Here is a 21,143-nt window from a genome sequence, read left to right on the forward strand (position 1 = left end):
TAGGGTCACTATGAGTTGGAATCCACTCGACGGCACTGAGGGCTTTCGCTCACAATCTTCATGCAAATAGGATTCAGACAGCCTGTCCTGAAGAGCTAGCACTTCATCAAGGAATGCAGGATAATATTCCCTCCAGCACCAGTTTAGATTCTTGCTGTGCAAAAATAGCAATCCAAGGAGCAACTTTAAATTGTCCAACTGGGGGATGGGATTGGCAGTGGCAGCTGCCCTCCTACTCAGTGGTGGAGCTGAAAGTGACACTGATGTGACAACTCCAATGGCTACCAAGGAAAAGCTGTGCTGGAATCATATCTCTCTCAGTGTCAGCAAAGGTGAGACTTTAGGACCTGGAATCCTAGAGCTTCTATTGAGCGCTCTAGTCAATGAGTTCGCATTTTAATTGCTATTGTTACCCACACCCCTTAATCTGTTGTATAGTAGGATTAAAATTGTTGGGTTTCAGGTTTTTTGCCCATAAAATCATGGGTCTCCATGAAATGGGGCTATTAGTTTTACTTTGTTTCTGCTTTTTTTTCAAAATCATGATGAAAACTATTCAATTTTCACTTTGCAGAATGAATGGAAACATGACATTTCACTTGTGACTAACTAAAGCCTTTTCAGGTTTTTGACAGTTACTACGTATTCCTTTTCTGGATTCCGGGGCTGTATTTTTTTTATATTTAGATGTGGGGCAGATGAGTTCCATGCTGTCCCTCCCCCTCTCCCCGTGCTTCCTGATACTACTCTTTTGTCCCCTTCTGCTCAGGCTGATATGGCCTGAGGGTGACGGTAACTATTTTAGAGACTCTTCAAAAGACTTAAAGATGAATGAAATAAAGTCTTAATTTGGAAAGAAACTGGAAGCCAGCTCTAAAAATTCACAGAATAGAGGAATAATCTGAAGGGCAGGGAAGAGAGGGATGGAGGGAAGAAGAAACAAAGGAAGGAAAAGTGGGAAGAAGAAGGGAGGAAGGAAGGAAAGCAAGAAGGAGAGAAGAAGGGGAAATTTTTACATGAGTTGGAAACAGAGAGGAGGGTAAACAATATTCTACATGTAATATTGAGAAATGACAATTCCTTTTTTAAATTTATTATACTACTGCCACCTTTATTGAAGAATCATACGTTTGTAAAGGCTGAAAAGAGTTTTAAGAAAAAAGAGAATCTTACCCTGCCAAACATACATTCTAGTGTATTTCCTTCACAACAGGTTTCATGCAAACTTTTAACATCCATGGTCAGTTTGGCAATTTCAGAAAAGTTAGCTTTAGGTTGCTTTTTAGTCAGCAGAACTAATTCCCTAGAAAGAAAAATAAATTCATTTTTCAAGGTATTTTGAATTTGATTCTTCCCAAAATTAGTTCTAGTTCAGTGAATAACCAAAAGAATAGAAACACATTTTCAAATGTGGAATGAAGTGAGTATATTATAAATGCATTCTATTTCTTCAAAGATAGTTCCCAGAGCCATACAAAGATCTAAATCACAAAGTAAGCACCATTTAGTTCATAATCATATAAAATATGATCATTTTCATAGTTTAAATTACTTTAATTTAATTTAATTACTTAATTACTACTAGAAGAAACTGAGTTGCTTAGATAGGTAATGAAATGTAACAGTTTATGTTTCAGTCTCCAGGTTTCTTAGGTGACTAATCTTGGGAATTTATCTGACATGACTTTCCTAGGTAAAACTATTGCTTGTAAAGACAGAAATTATATAATAGACTTGGGTCTCCCCTGCTTCTCTTGGCACCTGAGCAACATCCCTGAACTCTTTCTGGAAATAGGGAGAATGGACCTGCCTTGTGAGGAAAACTGAGCTCCAGGCAGCCCAATCTTGTCCTAAATTGGGAAAACCAAAACTAAACCTATTGCCATGGAGTCGATTCTGACTCATAGAGACCCTATAGGACAGAGTAGTACTGCCCCAAAAGGTTTCCAAAGAGCGACTGGTGGATTCAAACTGCTGAACTTATTGGTTAGCAGCCATAGCTCCCCATAGCTCATAACCACTGTACCACCAGGGCGCCAAAATTGGGAAGGAAGATACTATAAGTAAGACGTATATCTTCAGAAGTCAACTTGAACATAAACATAATCTAGACCAAGAAATAGGCACACTGAGTAACAACAGATTCTACTCCCACACCACAATCCTCCATTCCCACCCAAAAAAAAACACCACTTGTTTTTCTCTTCTACATGGTGTTGGAGCCAATGTTTTTCTATCTTCTAAGAGAAAAAAAAAATACTTTTGTCCTCTGGACTTTACCATGACGAGCAACCCAGTAAGTGCCTGTATCTGAACGTCCAGATTCTGCTATACAATGGGGAAGAGACTAAGGGATTTGAGGGATGGACAAAATTGAGGTAAGAGATAACAGGGGAATTGAGGATTATGCAGTTTCATCTACAGTCCTATAGTCCCTGTTCACCAGGTAAACAGCACTGTTGTTGTCGTTAGGTCCATCAAGTCGGTTCCAACTCATAGCCACCCTATATGACGGAGTTGAACTGCCCCATAGGGTTTCCAAGGAGCGGCTGGTGGATTCAAACTGCCAGCCTTTTGGACGGCAGCAGAACACTTAACCGCTATGACACCAGGGCTCCTTAAACAGCACAGGTGTAGAGAACAGAGCCAGGTTTTTATCAGGGCTTCAAATAGGTTTATTTTGGTTCAATCCCCAGCTGAGAATTTGTATTTCCACGCCATATGTACTGAATCAGAACCTACATTTTAACAAGACCTCCAGGTGATTGTGATATAAAACTTGTTAGAAATGCAGGTTCTCAGCAGGGAACTTGTTAAAAATGCAAATTATTAGCAAGGGTTCCAACTGAAATGAACCCATTGTAAGCCCTGGTTTGCATGGAGGGGCATTATTAAATGAGGGATAAATGACTTTCAAATAATTTTAATCAAAAAGTGTGAACCAACAGCAACAAAAGTCACAAGTCTAAAAAGGTAACTTACACCGCTTTTGCTACTCTGCTATTGAATTTAATCCCAATTTCACATAAATGATGATGTCTCAAGGAGATTTCTCTGGCATATTTTCTGATGGGTTCTAGCTGTAATCAGAAAAAAACAGATCATCAAAGAAATATGGTAGAACAGAAAAAACTTAACCTCATTACTTACAGTAGAGAATGAGAGAAAAGTAAAAATTATGTATCCCCTCAATATTAGATGGTCTCTTATTGATTTTTTAAGAGAGGCCAAGATGCCAAAGCATAACATGGTGGTTTTTGTAAAATTACATCTCACTTCTCCAGAGATCACTTGTTCCAGAACCTCAAACATTTAAACTATAAATGAGAACAAGAAAGTGAGCAAATAAAAGTACAAAGAGCCACCAGAATTGGAAACCCTAGTGGTGTAGTGGTTAAGAGCTACAGCTACTAACCAAAAGGTTGGCATGATATATTTTGTTTTTATTAAACTTGCTCACCATTTCACCTTGGGCATGTTTCATGCTACTTTTCTAAAATATATGCTCCAAAACATACAGAGGAATACTATGCAACCATGAATAACAATGATGAGTCCTTGAAACATAACATGGATAGATCTGGAGAACATAATGCTAAGTGAAATAAGTCAAGCACATAAGGACAAATATTATATGATCCCTCTTTTATAAGAAGACAAGCATAGACATATATAAAGAAACAAATATTCACCAGTGGTTACCAGGGGGATGAGGGAGGGAGGGAGGGAGAAACATGCTTTAGCTCATAAATACTTGTTATTTTTGGTGATGAGAAAAGTGGCACTGAATATGGGTGTAGCGAACACAGCATGACCAAAAAAATGATGCTCCTGAGAAGCGCTCGTGAGAAAAGGATGCCTGTACCAAAGAATTTGACATGTATAAGAGGGCAACAAATCCAACAAAGTACAAAAAACGAGTCTAGGATCACATAAGGATGAGTATTGGCGTATACATATACATGTAGGTACAGGTGTACTCTTATGTGAGAACAGATAGACATTATCTACATGTAAGTGTAAATACAGATGTATGTAGGCAGACACATATATTTATGTAAGGCACAACTACAGATACCTCTTAGATGTAAACAAACACTTTCCGAGATCAGTTTCCTGATTTAGGACCATGGTCTCATGGGACAACTCAGTCAGCTAGCATAACATAGCTCACAAAGATTACGTTCTGCATCCTAGTGAAATCAGTATCGTCTGGAGTCTTAGAAGTTTGCCAGCAGCCATCTAAGATACAATTATTGATCTCTACTAGTCAGGAGCAAAAGAGTAAAAAGGTAACTAAAATCACACAGAAGAAATAAGTATATAAGGTTGATAGCCTAACCCGAGACCAGAAGAACTAGGTGGTGCCTGGCTACCACCACTGACTGATTTGGCAGGGACACAATAGATGATCCTGATTAGAATGGGAGAAAAATAGAGAACACAACTAATGTTCTTAAAAATGGTCACACTAACTGGACTACCTGAGACCAGAGGACTTCCTGAGACTCTCTTTAAACCTTGAACCAAAACTATCCTCTGAGACCACCTTCTAAAAGAAAAGCAGAGTGACACACAAAATAAAGGATATTACCTGTTAGATCAGAGCTCTACTAAAAGAAACACCTGTATGAGTCCAAAAAGTCAACAGTTAATTCACAGCAAAGATGAGAAGACAAGGGGTAGGGACACTAGTATACTGGAAATGAAACAACCAGAATACAATTAATGAGAACGTTGACACAGTGTGAAAAATTTAACTAATGTCATGATCAATTTGTGTAGAAATTGTCAAAGGAGAACTTAACTTGCTGTGTAAACTTTCACCCAAAACACAATACAATGTTATTAAAATAACAAGTAAAAAAAAAAAAACAAGAAAAATAAAAAATATATATGCCACAATTTTGCAATATATATTAATGAAGCCCCTTCCCCCAAACAGTGTTCATAGACTTTAACACAGGATTTCTACTTTTGAAACTCTACTAACTAAATAAAAACATAATTTTGCAAAAAGAAGTTCATGCACGTTTTATTGTGATAGGAAAATTTTGGAGACAAATAGAACGGTACAAGGGCAGGGTGGTGGTGAAGTAAATAATAGCACATTATTTTTGACAAGGTTTATACTTTTCAAGAAAAATAGGCATATTTAAATCTTTAGTCAAAGCTATATATTTAGTGTTATCACATCCATATGCAAAATAAAATGTACACAAAGAAAAAAATATAAAGAAATATAGCAAAACTGGAATCTCCGTGTGGTGGGAACATAAGTAAACTTAAAATTTCAGAACAGCTCTATACTTTCATTTAAAACATTACATTGGCCAAATACAACTTTTACAATGGGCTACTGTACCTTATAGTGCTATTTTTTAAGAACAAGCAATATCCAAACCACAAAACAGGCATAATAATCAGTATTATTAATATTATTATTATTACCTTTTTTCTTCATTGTCTCATTAAAAATCAAATACAAACAAGCTTATCCACTTCTTCATAAGAGAGCCTATCATGGACTAAATTGTGTCCCCCCCAAACATGTGCTGTAAATCCTAACCCTTATAAAAAAAAAACCCTTATACTGTGGATGTAATCCCATTTGGGAAGAGAGTTTTCTTTGTTATGTTAATGAGCCCACATCTGTGTAGGTTGTGTTTTAAACCAATCACCTTTGAGATATAAAGTGAGTAGATTAGGAACAGAGAAGCAAGCTGAGATGGGCAACAACAGATGCCACACCACATGACGATTACCAAGGACAGGGGGAACAGGAGCTGAAAAGAGCCAAGGCCCTTCCCCCAGAGCCAAAAGAGAAAGAATGTTTTTCTCTAGAGCTGGTGCTCGGAATTCAGACTTCCAGCCTTCTAAATGTGAGAAAATACACTTCTGTTTGTTAAAGCCACACACTTGTGGTATTTCTGTTATAGCAGCGCTAGATTACTGAGACAGAGTCTCTGAGGCCTTAACTTATACACTCTATTCTTCAATTATAGACACAATTTTTACACAATTAGTTATCTAATTTTCTCCAAGGAAGGAACCAGAGCTTCGGGAAACAGATATCCTCACAGCAGCAAGAAATGACCCATAAACATCCTCAAAGTGAGGAAGAGAAGAAAGAGCTCTATCTGACTTAAAAGCATAGCAGCAGATTAAGAAAAAACTATCTATATGCATCCAGTGGCCCCTGGAGGCACCTTTGAATACAGCACAGTTTGTAGAGCTGACACCACATTGTCAAGACACTTGTTCTTAGGTGCTATCAGTCAACTCATAGTATTTGCATTTAGTCTTAAGAAATTCATCAGAATAATTATCAAACTACCACTCTTTTTCAGCACAACCTTTGGAAAATCTATCTGGTAGCCTCCTCCAGTAAAGACAGTTATTTTATGCTGATGTTTTGAAACTTTAATGAGCATTGCACAAAAAGTACTTTAATCATGAAACTAATCACTGATTTACACCTCTCCAACGAAGGAGAAAAGGCCACACCAGTAAAATTAAGTGTGGCAGATTGCATTTTCCAAAGTTGGCTACAACAATATCTCCCATCCTATGCTCTTCTTACAATGTGACTTTGACAATCCTCCCACCAAAAGGTGGGGTTTATATTACCTTCCCCTTCAAACTGGATGCGGTTTTATGGTGTTTCAACTAACCCAGTATGTCAGAAGTGACTCTATATAACTTCCGAGACTAGATCATAAAAGGCCACGCAACTTCCACGTTGCCCACTAGAATAGTTGTTCTTGAAGGCTTCAGCCACATGTAAGCCCTCCAACTGCCCTGAGGAATTGATGCAGTAAGGAATCAAACTAGCCAAGGCAGAGAGACCACATGGAGAGGTGCTAGGATAATATGAGAAGAAAGAGATATCAAATTAGTCCCAGATGCTCCAGCCACCCAGTGTCCCACATCTAACCATTGTCTCACTGGAACCCTATGAAAGACCATGATAAAGAACTGCTCAGATGGGCCCTTCCTGAATACCAGACCCACAGAAATCATGAGAGATAACCGTTGTTCAGACAGAACAAGGGAATACCTAGTAGTTTAGAGTCAGGAAAGGTGTGCACCGGGGTTGTGTTTTTCACCATACCTATTCAATCTGTATGCTGAGCAAATAATCTGAGAAGCTGGACTCTATGAAGAAGAACAGGGTGTCAGGATTGGAGGAAGATTCATTAACAGCCTGCGTTATGCAGATGACACAACCTTGCTTGCTGAAAGTGAAGAGGCCTTGAAGCATTTACTGATGAAGATCAAAGACCACAGCCTTCAGTATGGATTACACCTCAACATAAAGAAAACAAAAATCCTCACAACCAGATCAATAAGCAACATCGGATAAATGGAGAAAATACTGAAGTTGTCAAGGATTTCATTTTACTTAGATTAATAACGTCCATGGAAAAAGCAGTCAAGAAATCAAACATTTGTATTGCATTATGCGAATCTGCTGCAAAAAGATCTCTTTAAAGTACTAAAAAGCAAAAATGTCACTTTGAGGACTAAGATGAGCCTGACCCAAGCCATGGTATTTTCAATCACCACATATGCATGTGAATGCTGGACAATGAATAAGGAAGACCCAAGAAGAATTGATGCCTTTGAATTATGGTGTTGGCAAAGGATAATAAATATACCATAGACTGCCAGACAGAAAAAACAAATCTGTCTTGGCAGAGGTACCCCTAGAATGCTCCTTGGAAGTGAGGATGACAAGACCTCATCTCATATACTTTGAACATGTTACCAGGAGGGGCCAGCCCCTGGAGAAGGACATCATGCTTGGTAAAATACAGGGTCAGCAAAAAAGAGGCAAACCTTCAACAAGATGGATTGACACAGTGGCTGCAACAATGGGCTCAAGCATAACAACAATTGTGAAGATGGCGCAGGACTGGACAGTGTTTCATTCTGTTGTATATAGGGTCACTGTGAGTCAGAATCAACTGAAAAACACCCAATATAGAGCCTGAGCACCAAGAACAACAACAACAACATCTATTTATTATAAAGTCATATCTATGCTCTATAACACTTCTCAAACTTTAATTGGTATACAAACTACCTGGGGATCCTGCTAAAATGCAGAGTCTTAGTCTCTAAGTCTGAAGAAGAGCCTCAGAGTCTGCATTTCTAAGAATCTCCTGGATGATGTATGTGCTGCTGGTCCACAGCCCACATCTTGAGTGGCCAGATTCTAAATCACAGTTGAGATATGAATGTTATACCTGTATCCAGAGGCATTCAGTTTTATTTTCTTCTTGGCAGCATGACTGAATAGCTGTCTCATAACAAGCAGACAAGGTCAGAATAGTGGGTCCATACAAGAATGGATGTTTTCTAGAAGTTTCATACATGTATCTATAATTGGACAAACACAAAATTTTATAATTTGGAATTCAAGAACATTTGCTGACGCTGTTTTTAAACAATTTAGGATTCATTCAGTTTTGTTGACTTGAATCTTCTAGGACCTCATGGTGATGGAGATGAGGTAACACTATACTTAAATGCATCAAATGTTTACTCGGGACAGATCCCTGTGAGGTTGGTCAGACATTCCCAGAGTGCTCCTGAAGTGACTCACCGAACCTTCCCACCTGGTGAGAAAGGAAAATCAGTAATTTAAATATTTCACTTTTATATGGAAGTGGGAGGAAGAATGTTGGACAGTCTCAGTGAATTGTAAATACAGGATTGTAGAGTTGGTGCAGGTGAGTTAAATTTTGAAAATATTGAAGGATAGAGAGAAACCTCTCCAGATCATGCAGAAGTTCTTTCTGTACTTAGTAATTACAACCCACAAACACCAGTAGAACCCTCATCTAAGGTAAGTTAATGCCACTGTCCTCCAAGATTCAATATTTTGGTTTAAATGACCAGTCTTTATTTCCCTCTCTCATTCATTCTTCATACTCAGCGTAGAGCTGAGCACCAGACTCACCTTTCATTTGTAATCATCTCTCTGCATAGTCGTCTGCAAAGCTTGTTCAAACACTTACCCCCTACACACACACACACACACACACACACCTAACAACATTTTGCATTACTGACAGAGACTGACTTAATGCTCACACCGATCCATTTTTTTCTTCCTTTCTGTGCAAGGAGACCATTTTCTCAGCATCCTTTGCAGTTAAGTCAGAAACATGTAACTGAATCTGAATTTAGGCTTAGACATACATTTCTTTGTACAATTCCCTACACTCTCTCTCTTTCTGCTCCACAGTGACTTTGGAAGAACATGCTTCAGATGGTATATCCCCAAGATGGAAACATCCTAGGTTCCTCAGTACCTGTTGGAGAAGAGCCACCTAACAAAGCAAACCAACACATTTTAGACTGAGAAATGACAAAAAAAAAAAAAAAATGTTTATTGAATTAAGTCACTGAAACTTTGGTGTTTACTTGTTACCACAACATAGCCTAGTCTATACGGACTAGTATAATTTATGGCTTATGAAGGTTTAGGATATAATGTCTACTAAGTAGGCCTATGTCACCAGAAAAATGATCCCCTAACCAGGGTCATTTTTATCTACTTACTAGACATTACAAGATTAGTGATAACAGGAAAGTGATAAAGAAGGACTTGGTTCTTGTTTTGAAAACTTCCTCCCACCTTAGTTTCTTGGATAACATATATACTCTTGATTGCTACAACTTCCCTAACTCCCATTGCTCTTGTGACACCAATTAAGGACACAGTTGTAGCAGTCCTTGAAGTTTGCCATGTTTCCTTGCCTTTAACAATTGAAAAAGAAATTGTATATCATGCAAACACTTGAATTGCTTGAAATATTTTAATAAGTTCCCTAGTTATACAGAATGTAAAAAACTGAACCACTGCAAATGAGCAAGCTACAGTTTCTGTGGTCAGGGGCTATGTTGATATGTAACTGCATCAAAAGGGTATTTCTTGCTGCTCTGTGGAGAGCCAGATACAGAACAATGGTGCCATATTGAAAGAATGGAGCTTTTCTAGGAGGCCTGAAGTGCTAACCAAACATCAGTAGAAACCTGACCTAACAACTGATGTGATAGCAATCCTATATAGATATTTCCTTTGTTTAAAAGAAACCTTTATTGTTGGTGGATGATTGACGCAGTGGCCTTTAAAGTGGTTTGCCAAATATTTCCAGTGCCCCTCCTTCCAGGCACATGGCAGGACTGCATGGTTCACCCTCTGAAGTGAGGCATGATAATGTGACTTGCTGTAGCTAATGGTACGTGAATGGAAATGATGAGTGTTACTTCCATATTGGAGCTTAAGAGCCCATGGATGATTTACCATCACCCCCTTGCTTTGCCACAGTAATCAGTAAGATAAATGTTGAGATGGGGTGAGTGATGAGCCTGGGTCCCTAAGTGACTGTGATGAGTGGACCTCCCACTGATGTAAATTGGACAGATAACATAAGTACAAAATAAAACTTTTGTTATGATAAGCCAAAAAAGCCCTTTGCTGTCGAGTTGATTCTGACTCATAGCCACCCTATAGGACAGTAGAACTGCCCCATATGGCTTCCAAGGAGCTCCTGGTGGGCTCGAACTGCAGACCTTTTGGTTAGCAGCCGTAGCTCTTAACCACTATGCTACCAGGGTTTCCTTGTTATGATAAGCCACTAAAAATTTGAGCTCATTTGCTACCATGGCATAACCTAACCTGTCCTGAACAATACACAATTGGGATTACTGTTTTTGCTTTTTTTACAAACCTATAAAGGGAAAAATCAGCCACAGACCTGGAGGGATAAAAATAGGTCAGATACTAGAACTGAAGCCTCGCTCTTCAGCAGCTGGACAGGGCTGTACCTCTGCATAAAACCCATCTTAACTGACACCAAGGGAACCCAAACATTGCCCCTGGTAATTCAGTCAAAGGGTTGGTATCAGCAGAGTTTATCAAGCCCAACTTATATAAACCAAATAGCATCATCAACATCTACCTTCCTCCTAAGATAAGGCAAAATTCTTCGTCAATTTCAAATTTCATTGGAGCCGTTCTATACCTCTGCTTTCTATCAGGTACAATGATGAATTAGGCGTTCATTTTTTCTCTGAAGTAATTTCCTTAGAGAACATTCAAGAAGAGCCAATCTCATTTCAAATCTCCAAAGGCAGAATTTAACTTAATATAAGGAAAAGCTTTCTAATAAAGAGAGCCATTTGAAAGTGGAATGTTCTTATGGTAAGGTAAAGTAGGGTCACACTTGGTTTGGATTCGGGTACCAGAGTCAGGATATAAAATAAAAACTTATAGTGATCAGAACTATTACTGAAAATTTCTTAAATAATTCAAAGATACAGTAACCATGGTTTTGTATATATGTGTACTACGCTATCTTCTGTTCAATCGAAAATTACCAGCATTTCCTCCAGCTTTGAAATAGGTTACTGTTTCCTTGGTTGAAAATTAAAGTTATTAGCCTATAATTATGAGGTAAGAAGTTACAAAAAACTTTTCCCCTGAGTGTTTATAGTATATGCACATAATTTTAAAGTAGCATATACGATAACTCCCTAATATCATTATAAGTAGTCAAGAAGACATTGGATTCACTGACTCTTGGTAACATTTTGTAATCTCTAAACTTTCAACTTAAAAACTGATCTATAATACCCACCAAGAGAGAGTAGCACCATAGCAAGTGGGTAGGCAAACTCATATTTTGGTTCCCATTTGGTTTCCCCTAATGTCAGACATGTTGGAATGATAGCGAGTACAGCCAGCAGCTGCTCAGCCACAATCAAGCAAGACCACAAACCTCCTATTCCATCATCATCAAGACCCTGAGTGCTGCCTGTAGTTCAGCTTCTGCCTTAAATTAGTTAAAATTAGTTCACTAGCCACAAAAGTGTACTAAAAGTAATCTAAGCCTCGTTCTAATAGCAAAATCTCCACCCAGGGTGGGACTTACCCACCATTTTCTATACAAAAAAAAAAAAGTTGCCTTTGAGTTGATTCCAACTCATAGAGACCCTATAGGACAGAGTGAAACTGCCCCATAGAGTTTCCAAGGAGTGGCTGGTGGATTCCAAATGCCAACCTTTTAGTTAGCAGCCGGGCTCTTAACCACTGTAGCACCAGGGCTCCTTTTCTATGCATACTAAGGAAAAAAAAAAGTAATTTGTCTTACTGCATCTGTGTGCCATGAAAACCTATGTAATCGATGATGTTTATGTGTATTTCCTTGTGAGAGACTGTATAAAATGTTCTGCCTCCCTTTGCTCAGGAAGCAGAACTTGAGAAGCTTCCTCTCTGCTGCTTGCTCTTGCACTTGAAATAAATGCTCTTCCTCACTCCTCACCTCGGTCTGTCTTTATTGAGGAAAAGCCACACTGGACAGGAACTGCTTCAGGCAACAGGAATGTGCCTGGTCCCTTTTCACCTAGTCCTTTCTTCCAAGTGGCTGGGGCCACTTACCTCCTTTTTGAAAACTCAATAATCTCTGGGCAATTCTGCCCCTGTATGGGAGAATTAGAGTTTAGGCAACTCAGCAACAAGTCACCCTGTCTGCTCATTGACCTGTGGTCTAGAGATTCATGTCTAAAATCTCTCAACTGACAGACTTCTCTTATGCCAACTGGGAAAACAAAATATGAGTTCAGCTACCCATTTACTGCAGTGCTATCCACTCAAGGTGGGAATTACAGAATCAGAGTTTTTGCATTGAAACTCATCTCTATCTGATCTACAATTATTGCTGGTTTCTAGGTTCTCAACGACAGACTATCTCCATGCTTATCAGATACCCTTCTTGCTATACCTTGATGAACCTCCCCAATACCAGCCCCTTGCCTGAACTATTACCTGCTATCTGACCCCAGTACTCTGTTTATCATGCTTTGCCTGCTTGACTGTACATTTCAACTTCATTTGCTACTCATCTGCCTCATCTAACCCTTAAGGAAATGGATTCCTTTACAGATGCTGGCCATTCCTAATCTGCCTTGTGGTACAGACATTCTCATGCCCTATTGGCTCGATAAGATGGTAACCATCGTTCTGAAGGAAAAGTAATATATTGTAGCCCAAATTTTCACTTTAATCCCATGCCAAAAAGCATTGTTTTCTCAGAGGCTCCTGTATAAATAAGACCTGTCTTCAAAATTGGAAAGCACTATTTCTTAACAACAATGACAAGGAGAAATGGCTTACCTCTCCTTCACTGACACCTGATTCTCTTTGTCCATCTCACAGATCTCAGGATTTGGAATTTGGAATGTATCTCTGCAACCTGCATCATCTTTTTTATGTGACAGGAAGCATTTGTGCCTTGCTGTGCTATTTTTATTGCAACAGTCAGAAAACCCATATTTGTCAGCCATTCCTTGGGTGCTACAAATACGTTCTAGGAAGGTAATCATCTGTAGGAGGAAAGGATAGCTTAAAGGGGAAGTATCTGCAGTCCACATTCCTTACCACAGGAAAGTTAAGACAACTGAGTACATACTGTTACATTTTAGACGCAGTAAGCTCCAGACATAGGCTTTTTGAGCAAAAGGCATCTAGGTTTTCATTTTAAATTCCCACATAGTAGGCCTCAACCATTTATCGTTTCTCTTCTTCTTCCATCTAATTACTTTATTTTCACACAGCTGAGGGTTATTAAAATACACATAAACCAGAATGTCCAGGGCCTAAAGAAATCAAGGTATTTGTAAAGAGAACTATCCACCAAAAAGTAGATGGTAATCTGTTTTTCTGCTTCCTAATTGTTTTTAGTTTGGTTTCCATGGGAACTTAAGAATTGAACTCTGAACCAACGCACATTCAGTGTCAAATACCCAAATGGAAATGTAATAACTCTGTTTCGAATACCTTTCAATGGCAATGAATGTGTGGAACACTGTAAACCCCAAATGACATTTATGTCCAAATTTGGAGGATAAGACCAGAAACGAGTTCTTTTCTGAAAAGGAAATCAGTAAAAATCACTATAAAATAAGTGACACTGGCCATTGGCAGGACTTCGTTTAAAATGTGTTTCTAATGAGACTGATGATTTTTCTGTATCTGCTCAGAGTCTAGTCAAAGCCAGCCAGATTTGAGTCCCAGGAAGGTGGAGTGCAAGAACTATAAATAAAGAAGAAAACTACTCATTGGTATTTTAAGTTGTTTGGTATGAGACTAATTGGTCCAAAAAATATGTGACTATAAGAATAAAAAAAAAATATGTTAGTGTTTATCAAGCATTTTCCAAAACAAACACTAGTTTTTACTGCATTTTCTAATCAGGAGACAGATTTACTTTTTGACATAATAGCAATTTGCCATGATTTTCTACTGACTGGGAAAAATAGCCCATAATAATATTCACTTCTCTCTTTTTACTGGGTTTCTCTCTTTTCACCTTCTTTAAGAAACTATTTTAAATTCATAGTTCGATTTCCCTGGAACTTTTCTACAGGAGTGTCAGACAACAGCATTCTAGTGACAGAGACAGAGCAACCAACTTAAATTCACAAATTGGTGTTCTGGGTTATGATTCATTCTATTGAATGTTTGGATCTCAGAGCCTGATCTCCCAGAGATGAACTGATAAAATGTAGGTTTATAAACCTACAAAGATTACATCTCGGGTGTGATCCATCTACATCATTGCCTTTGAACTGTCTGCCTAATTTTTCAACCAGTCCCCCTTATAACAGCATGTTCTGGTTACAATTCAGTTCAAAAAAGAGAAAAAGGCAGAACACGATCCACCTACCAGTTGGTGAGAGCATGCTGAAGGTGGCTCATGTGGCTTGAGGCCCTTGCACTTCTCTGCAAGACCTAGCAGCTCTTTAACAATGGTTTGTACTTCCTCATAAGTTGCTTTCTGAAGAAACTGGGCAACCATAATGCTAGTACTGAAACATAACACTTGGAAGCATTAACCATAGAATCAAAGCAGTTTTCTCCTTCATGTTTTGTTTGCATCACTGCCCTGTTCCCCTCCCCCAAAGTAACTCATTAGTATGATTTCAACTTTCAGATAAAAGAATATTAGTGATAAAACTCACACGTCTTTTAAGTTCTCCTCCAAATAATTCTGGCTATAAAGGTGCTGCATGGCTGAAAATAAAAGAGATTTTATTTGCATAAGAGGGAATTTTCCAAACAGAAATCCCCCTTTTTAATTCTGAAATCTGTATTTAATCACGTATAAATTTCTAGGTCTATTTTTATCTACCACGAATAAATTATCTTCACTAGTATTTAAAATGTATTCTGTAAGGGACTAATTTTTATACTTAAATACATTGCTGTTGTTGAAATCTATCATTGGCCCACAGTAGCTGTATTTATTTATGTTGACACTTCCGAATTAATTAAGCCTGATGATTTGGTTATTTGTGGCTGTGTTGTTGTTAGCTGCTATTGAGTCAATTCGAACACATAGAGACCCCATGTGTGCATAGTACAACTGCTCCATAGGGTTTTCAAGGCTGTGACTTTTCAGAAACACATCACCAGACATGTCTTTCGAGGTACCTCTCTGGTGGGTTCCGACTGCCAACCTTTCACCCAGTAGTTAAGTGATTAATTGTTCGTGCAACCCACGGACTCTACCTATCAGCATGTCCAAGGAATACTAAGGAAACAAAAGTTAACCATTGGGAACAAAAGTTTAAATATTAACACCCTTTCCCAGACTTCATTTGGCAGAGACAGTATCTCACATATCTTAGACTGCTCATCACCTCTACCCACTCACCACAGACACACCAGAGCATTTATCAAAACCCATGGGAACAGAGAGATCAGGTGTGTTCCTTTTTATACCAATAGCTCTTAACAAGCTTAAGGGCTATCTATTAAAAAAGAAGGCATTATTATTCTCTATATCAACATAGGGAAAAGAGTCTTGGTTTTGGAGACAGCTATTCTGAGTTCAGTTTCAGCTCTGGTTCTGTATGTGACCTTGGGAGAATAACTTAGCCTCTCTGAATTTGTTTCTCTATCTGCAAAATTTAAATAAATTCTAACACATTAGGATTAAATGAAAGCATCTTTGTGTAGATCTGAGTACATTCCTAGCACATACAGGGACTGAATCATGTAGCTCACATAAAATTATTCCTACTATTATTTACACAGTTGCTATATCTAAAAGCACGTATCCAATTTTGAATACAAATTTGAAATGTAATATTCCCTCAGCTAAAGTAGAAGTCACTCAATAAAAGTAAGATATTCCTATGTGTTGCTCTCTTTTTGTATTCATTCCACAAGTTAATTTCTAGGGATTGACAATGACTCTATTGACCAAGGTCCCTGCTGAGAAAGACAAGCCTTTCATATACATTTCAGATGTGAGCCTGCCTTATCTCCTGGCACATGAGATTTACAGATTGTAAATAGCAGTGATTTCCTACCTGCATCTTGTAAACTTCTCTGAAGAGTTTTGCATTTAATGTAACTTGAAAAAACAAGAAAAGATAAGAGTCTCACAGTCTTCATTATTTCAGATGAACGTCTCAGTCTTTTGAGAGAAGTGAACGATCCCTTTATAGTATTTCCAAGTAATTACTATTAACAATTAACCTTTCTCTGGTGATTTGTTTTTTTTCCAGGCCACGGTGACCCTGAAAAATTGAGAAATTCACAACAATGAAAAATTGAGGTGATTGATATTCATTAATGAATACTGGATTTAAAAACAAGCCATGTGAATCTAGTTGTTTTTTTCAAGATTACAACATACATGTCTTGTACTAATCAATAAACACATTGGGTAAATACTGGTCTGCAACACCTCATTTCCTAGAAAAATTTGTTGACATGTGCAAAGTTTTATAAGTAGCAAGGGAGAAGGTATAAGACTTACTACTACAGATCAAATAAATGGTCAGGGCCCAGGTTCCTGTGCTGGTCATATTTTCAAGGCCCTGAGGAGCATAGGGAGTTAAACCCAAAAGGAAAGGGACCTAATTTATTGACTTTATAAGACTTTTAGGTAGAGAGCAATGTTCTGATTTCTTAAATGAGAAATTAAGACCCAGGGACATGTAATTTACTCATGAACTTGGAGGCAGACAGCCAGATCTAACTTCAGAGGCCACACTGACCAAGAGTGAGTGTTAAAAATGAAATCCCTTAGGGGCATATTGCTAAGTGAAAGATGCCAGTCTGAAAAAGCTACATACTTGATGATTCCAACTAGATGACACTCTGGAAAAGGCAAAACTATAGAAACTGTAAAAAAGATCAGTGGTTTCCAGAGGTTCAAGGGGAGAGGAAGAAGGATGAATAGGTGGAGCACCGGGGATTTTTCAGGCAGTAAAATTGTTCTGTATGAATACTGTAGAGGAAAAACCACTAAGAAAAAAACTTCTTGATTCTTTGCAGACTGCCTCTGGGCTAGGGCAATCCTAAGCAGGCTCACACTGAACCAGGAGATCCAGGCAGGGAGTTTTGGATTTCTTCAGATTTTTCTGGGTTTGTGTGTGTGTCTCCAGATTAAACACTCGAGTACCTCTAAATGTCCCAGTTTCCCAAGTAAAACTTCTCTCTAGAGTTTTTATCCCAGCATCTCTATTACCCTCCATTTCCCCAGGCTGCCACAGGCTCTGTTGTTCACCTGTTAGAGTGTCCCAGGCTACGCTCACCACTCCTTTGTTCCAGCGAACTCCAAAATGGATGAAACAGAGGCAAGCACTGACTCAGTCAGTCAAACACCATTCTCCGTTAATGAAGTGTTCTCGCTCCCGTCATAAAGTAACGACGTGTGGTCTATTTAAAGTGAAATCAAGAGGGATTTATTGGAAGAAAAGACAACTCCAGCTGAGAGGTGCTGAGTCTCACAACGTGAAATCCAGCACATTCAGAGGAGTTACAGGCATCCAGGCAATATTTATATTGTTACACCAGGAACTAACAACATAATATCTGATTGGCTTACTAGTGATTTGTAAAAGTCAAACGAAGGTTAACAAAAGTGGGGGCTTTACGGTCATTGGTTTAAAAAGTCTTTGTTGAGAAAGTCACCAAGACATATTATAATCAAGCTTGCCAAAACCAAAAATAAGGAGACAATTGTAAGAGCAGTGAGGGATAAAAGAAAAGTCACCTACAAAGGAGAGCCAATAAGAATAAGCTCGGATTACTCGGCAGAAACCATGCAGGCAAGAAGGCAATGGGATGACATGTTTAAAAAATTGAAGGAAAAAAATTGCCTGCCAAGAATCATATATCCAGCAAAACTGTTGCTTAAATATGAAGGTGAAATTAAGACATTTCCAGATAAACACAAGTTGAGGGAATTCGTAAAACCAAACCAAAACTACAAGAAATACTAAAGGGAGTTCCTTGGCTAGAAAATCAATAATATCAGGTATCGACCCAAGACTAGAACACTGGGCAGAGCAACCAGAAGTCAACCCAGACAGGGAAAAAAAAAAAAAAAAGCCCAACACAGGGTAACGGCGACGTTATCATATAAAAGAAGGCAACATTAAAATAATAAAGAGGGACTAAGAAATGTAATCTTACAACTTTCATATGGAGAGGAAGATATGGTGATACAAAGAAATAAAAGTTAGTTATAAATTTAGAAAAATAAGGGTAAGTAATAAGGTAACCAAAAAGCAGACAAACTATCCTACTCATCAAAATAAAATACAAGGGAAAAAAACAGACTCAGCAGAAACAAAATCAACAACACCAAATGTGAGAAAAGGACAATATATAAAGAAAATCTACTCAGCACATAAAATCAAGGGGGAAAAAGAAGCTGTTAACACACAAAAAAAGACATCAAAACGATAGCACTAAAATCATACCTATCTATAATTACCCTGAATGTAAATGGACTAAATGTACCAATAAAGAGACAGAGAGTGGCAGAATGGATTAAAAAACAAGACCCGTCTATATGCTGCCTACAAGAGACACACCTTAGACTTAGAGACACAAACAAACTAAAACACAAAGGATGGAAAAAAATTTATCAAGCAAACAACAATCGAAAAAGAGCAGAAGTGGCAATATTAATTTCTGACAAAATAGACTTTAAAGTTAAATCCATCAGAAAGGATAAGGAAGGACACTATATAATGATTAAAGGGACAGTACACCAAGAAGATATAACCATATTAAATATTTATGCACCCAATGACAGGGCTGCAAGATACATAACACAAACTCTATCGGCATTAAAAAGTGAGATAGACAGCTCCACAATAATAGTAGGAGACTTCAACACACCACTTTCAGTGAAGGACAGGACATCCAGAAAGAAGCTCAATAAAGACACGGAAGATCTAAACGCCACAATCAACCAACTTGACCTCGTAGACATATACAGAACACTCCACCCAACAGCAACCAACTATACTTTCTTTTTTACTGCGCATGGAATATTCTCTAGAATAGACCACATACTAGGTCATAAAATAAGCTTTAGCAGAATCCAAAACATGGAAATATTACAAAGCATCTTCTCTGACCATAAGGCCATAAAAGTGCAAATCAATAACAGGAAAAGCAGGGAAAAGAAATCAAACACTTGGAAACTGAACAATACCCTGCTCAAAAAAGACTGGATTATAGAAGACATTAAGGATGGAATAAAGAAATTCAGAGAATCCAATGAGAATGAAAACACTTCCTATCAGAACCTTTGGGACAGAGCAAAAGCGGTGCTTAGAGGCCAATTTATATCAATAAATGCACACATCCAAAAAGAAGAAAGGGTCAAAATCAAAGAATTATCCCTACAACTTAAACAAATAGAAAGAGAGCAACAAAAGAAACCCACAGACACCGGAAGAAAACAAATAATAAAAATTAGAGCTGAACTAAATGAAATAGAAAACAGAAAAACAATTGAAAAAATTAACAAGACCAAAAGCTGTTTTTTTGAAAAACTCAACAAAATTGATAAACCACTGGCCAAACTGACAAAAGAAAAAGAGGAGAGGAAGCAAATAACCCGAATAAGAAATGAGTTGGGCGATATTACAACAGAACCAACTGAAATTAAAAGAATCATATCAGATTACTATGAAAAACTATACTGAAACAAATTCAAAAACCTAGAAGAAATGGATGAATTCCTAGAAACACACTACCTACCTAAGCTAACACAAACGGAGGTAGAACAACTAAATAGACTCATAACAAAAGAAAAGATTAAAAACGTAATCAAAAAAACTCCCAACAAAAAAAAAACCCTGGTCCAGATGGCTTCACTGCAGAGTTCTACCAAACTTTCAGAGAAGAGATAACACCAGTACTACTAAAGGTATTTCAGAGCATAGAAAAGGATGGAATACTATCAAATTCATTCTATGAAGCCACCATATCCCTGATACCAAAACCAGGTAAAGACACCACAAGAAAAGAAAATTATAGACCTATATCCCTCATGACTGTAGATGCAAAAATCCTCAACAAAATTCTAGCCGATAGAATTCAACAACATATCAAAAAAAAATAATTCAGCATGACCAAGTGGGATTCATACCAGGTATGCAGGGATGGTTCAACATTAGAAACACAATTAATGTAATCCACCACGTAAATAAAACAAAAGACACGAACCACATGACTTTATCAACTGATGCAGAAAAGGCATTTGACAAAGTTCAACACTCATTCATGATTTTGTCTCAGCAAAATAGGAATAAAAGGAAAATTTCTCAACATAATAAAGGGCATTTATACAAAGCCAACAGCCAACATCACCCTAAATGGAGAGAGCCTGAAAACATTCCCATTGAGATCGGGAACCAGGCAAGGATGCCCTTTATCACCACTCTTATTCAACATTGTGCTGGAAGTCCCAGCCAGAGCAATTAGGCTAGATAAAGAAATAAAGGGCATCCAGATTGGCAAGGAAGAAGTAAAAGTATCTCTATTTGCAGATGACATGACCTTTACACAGAAAACCCTAAGGAATCCTCCAGAAAACTACTGAAGCTAATAGTTCAGCAGAGTATCGGGATATGAGACAAACATACAAAAATCAGTTGGATTCCTCTACACCAATAAAAAAAACATCGAGGAGGAAATCACCAAATCAATGCCATTTACAGTAGCCCCCAAAAAGATAAAATACTTAGGAATAAATCTTACCAGAGATGTAAAAGACTTATACAAAGAAAACTACAGTACACTTCTGCAA

At 37.9% G+C, this 21,143-nt stretch overlaps 1 protein-coding gene across 1 annotated transcript in view; it reads right to left on the reverse strand.

Moving 5' to 3' along the window:
* LOC126077083 (alpha-fetoprotein-like) overlaps nucleotides 1-16,477 on the reverse strand; it is a 59,681-nt gene extending 43,204 nt beyond the window's left edge. The window contains exons 1-7 of the mRNA XM_049886041.1: nucleotides 16,393-16,477; nucleotides 15,037-15,088; nucleotides 14,742-14,883; nucleotides 13,190-13,398; nucleotides 8,253-8,385; nucleotides 2,983-3,080; nucleotides 1,174-1,303 (exon numbers count right to left, since the gene is read on the reverse strand). Of these exons, the coding sequence (XP_049741998.1) occupies nucleotides 1,174-1,303; nucleotides 2,983-3,080; nucleotides 8,253-8,385; nucleotides 13,190-13,398; nucleotides 14,742-14,883; nucleotides 15,037-15,088; nucleotides 16,393-16,477 (849 nt within the window). The remainder of the gene's footprint in view (nucleotides 1-1,173; nucleotides 1,304-2,982; nucleotides 3,081-8,252; nucleotides 8,386-13,189; nucleotides 13,399-14,741; nucleotides 14,884-15,036; nucleotides 15,089-16,392) is intronic.
* Between the last annotated feature and the right edge of the window lie 4,666 nt (nucleotides 16,478-21,143).

This window comes from Elephas maximus, chromosome 5 (genome assembly GCF_024166365.1).
Source record: "Elephas maximus indicus isolate mEleMax1 chromosome 5, mEleMax1 primary haplotype, whole genome shotgun sequence".
Classification (NCBI taxonomy): Eukaryota; Metazoa; Chordata; class Mammalia; order Proboscidea; family Elephantidae; genus Elephas; species Elephas maximus.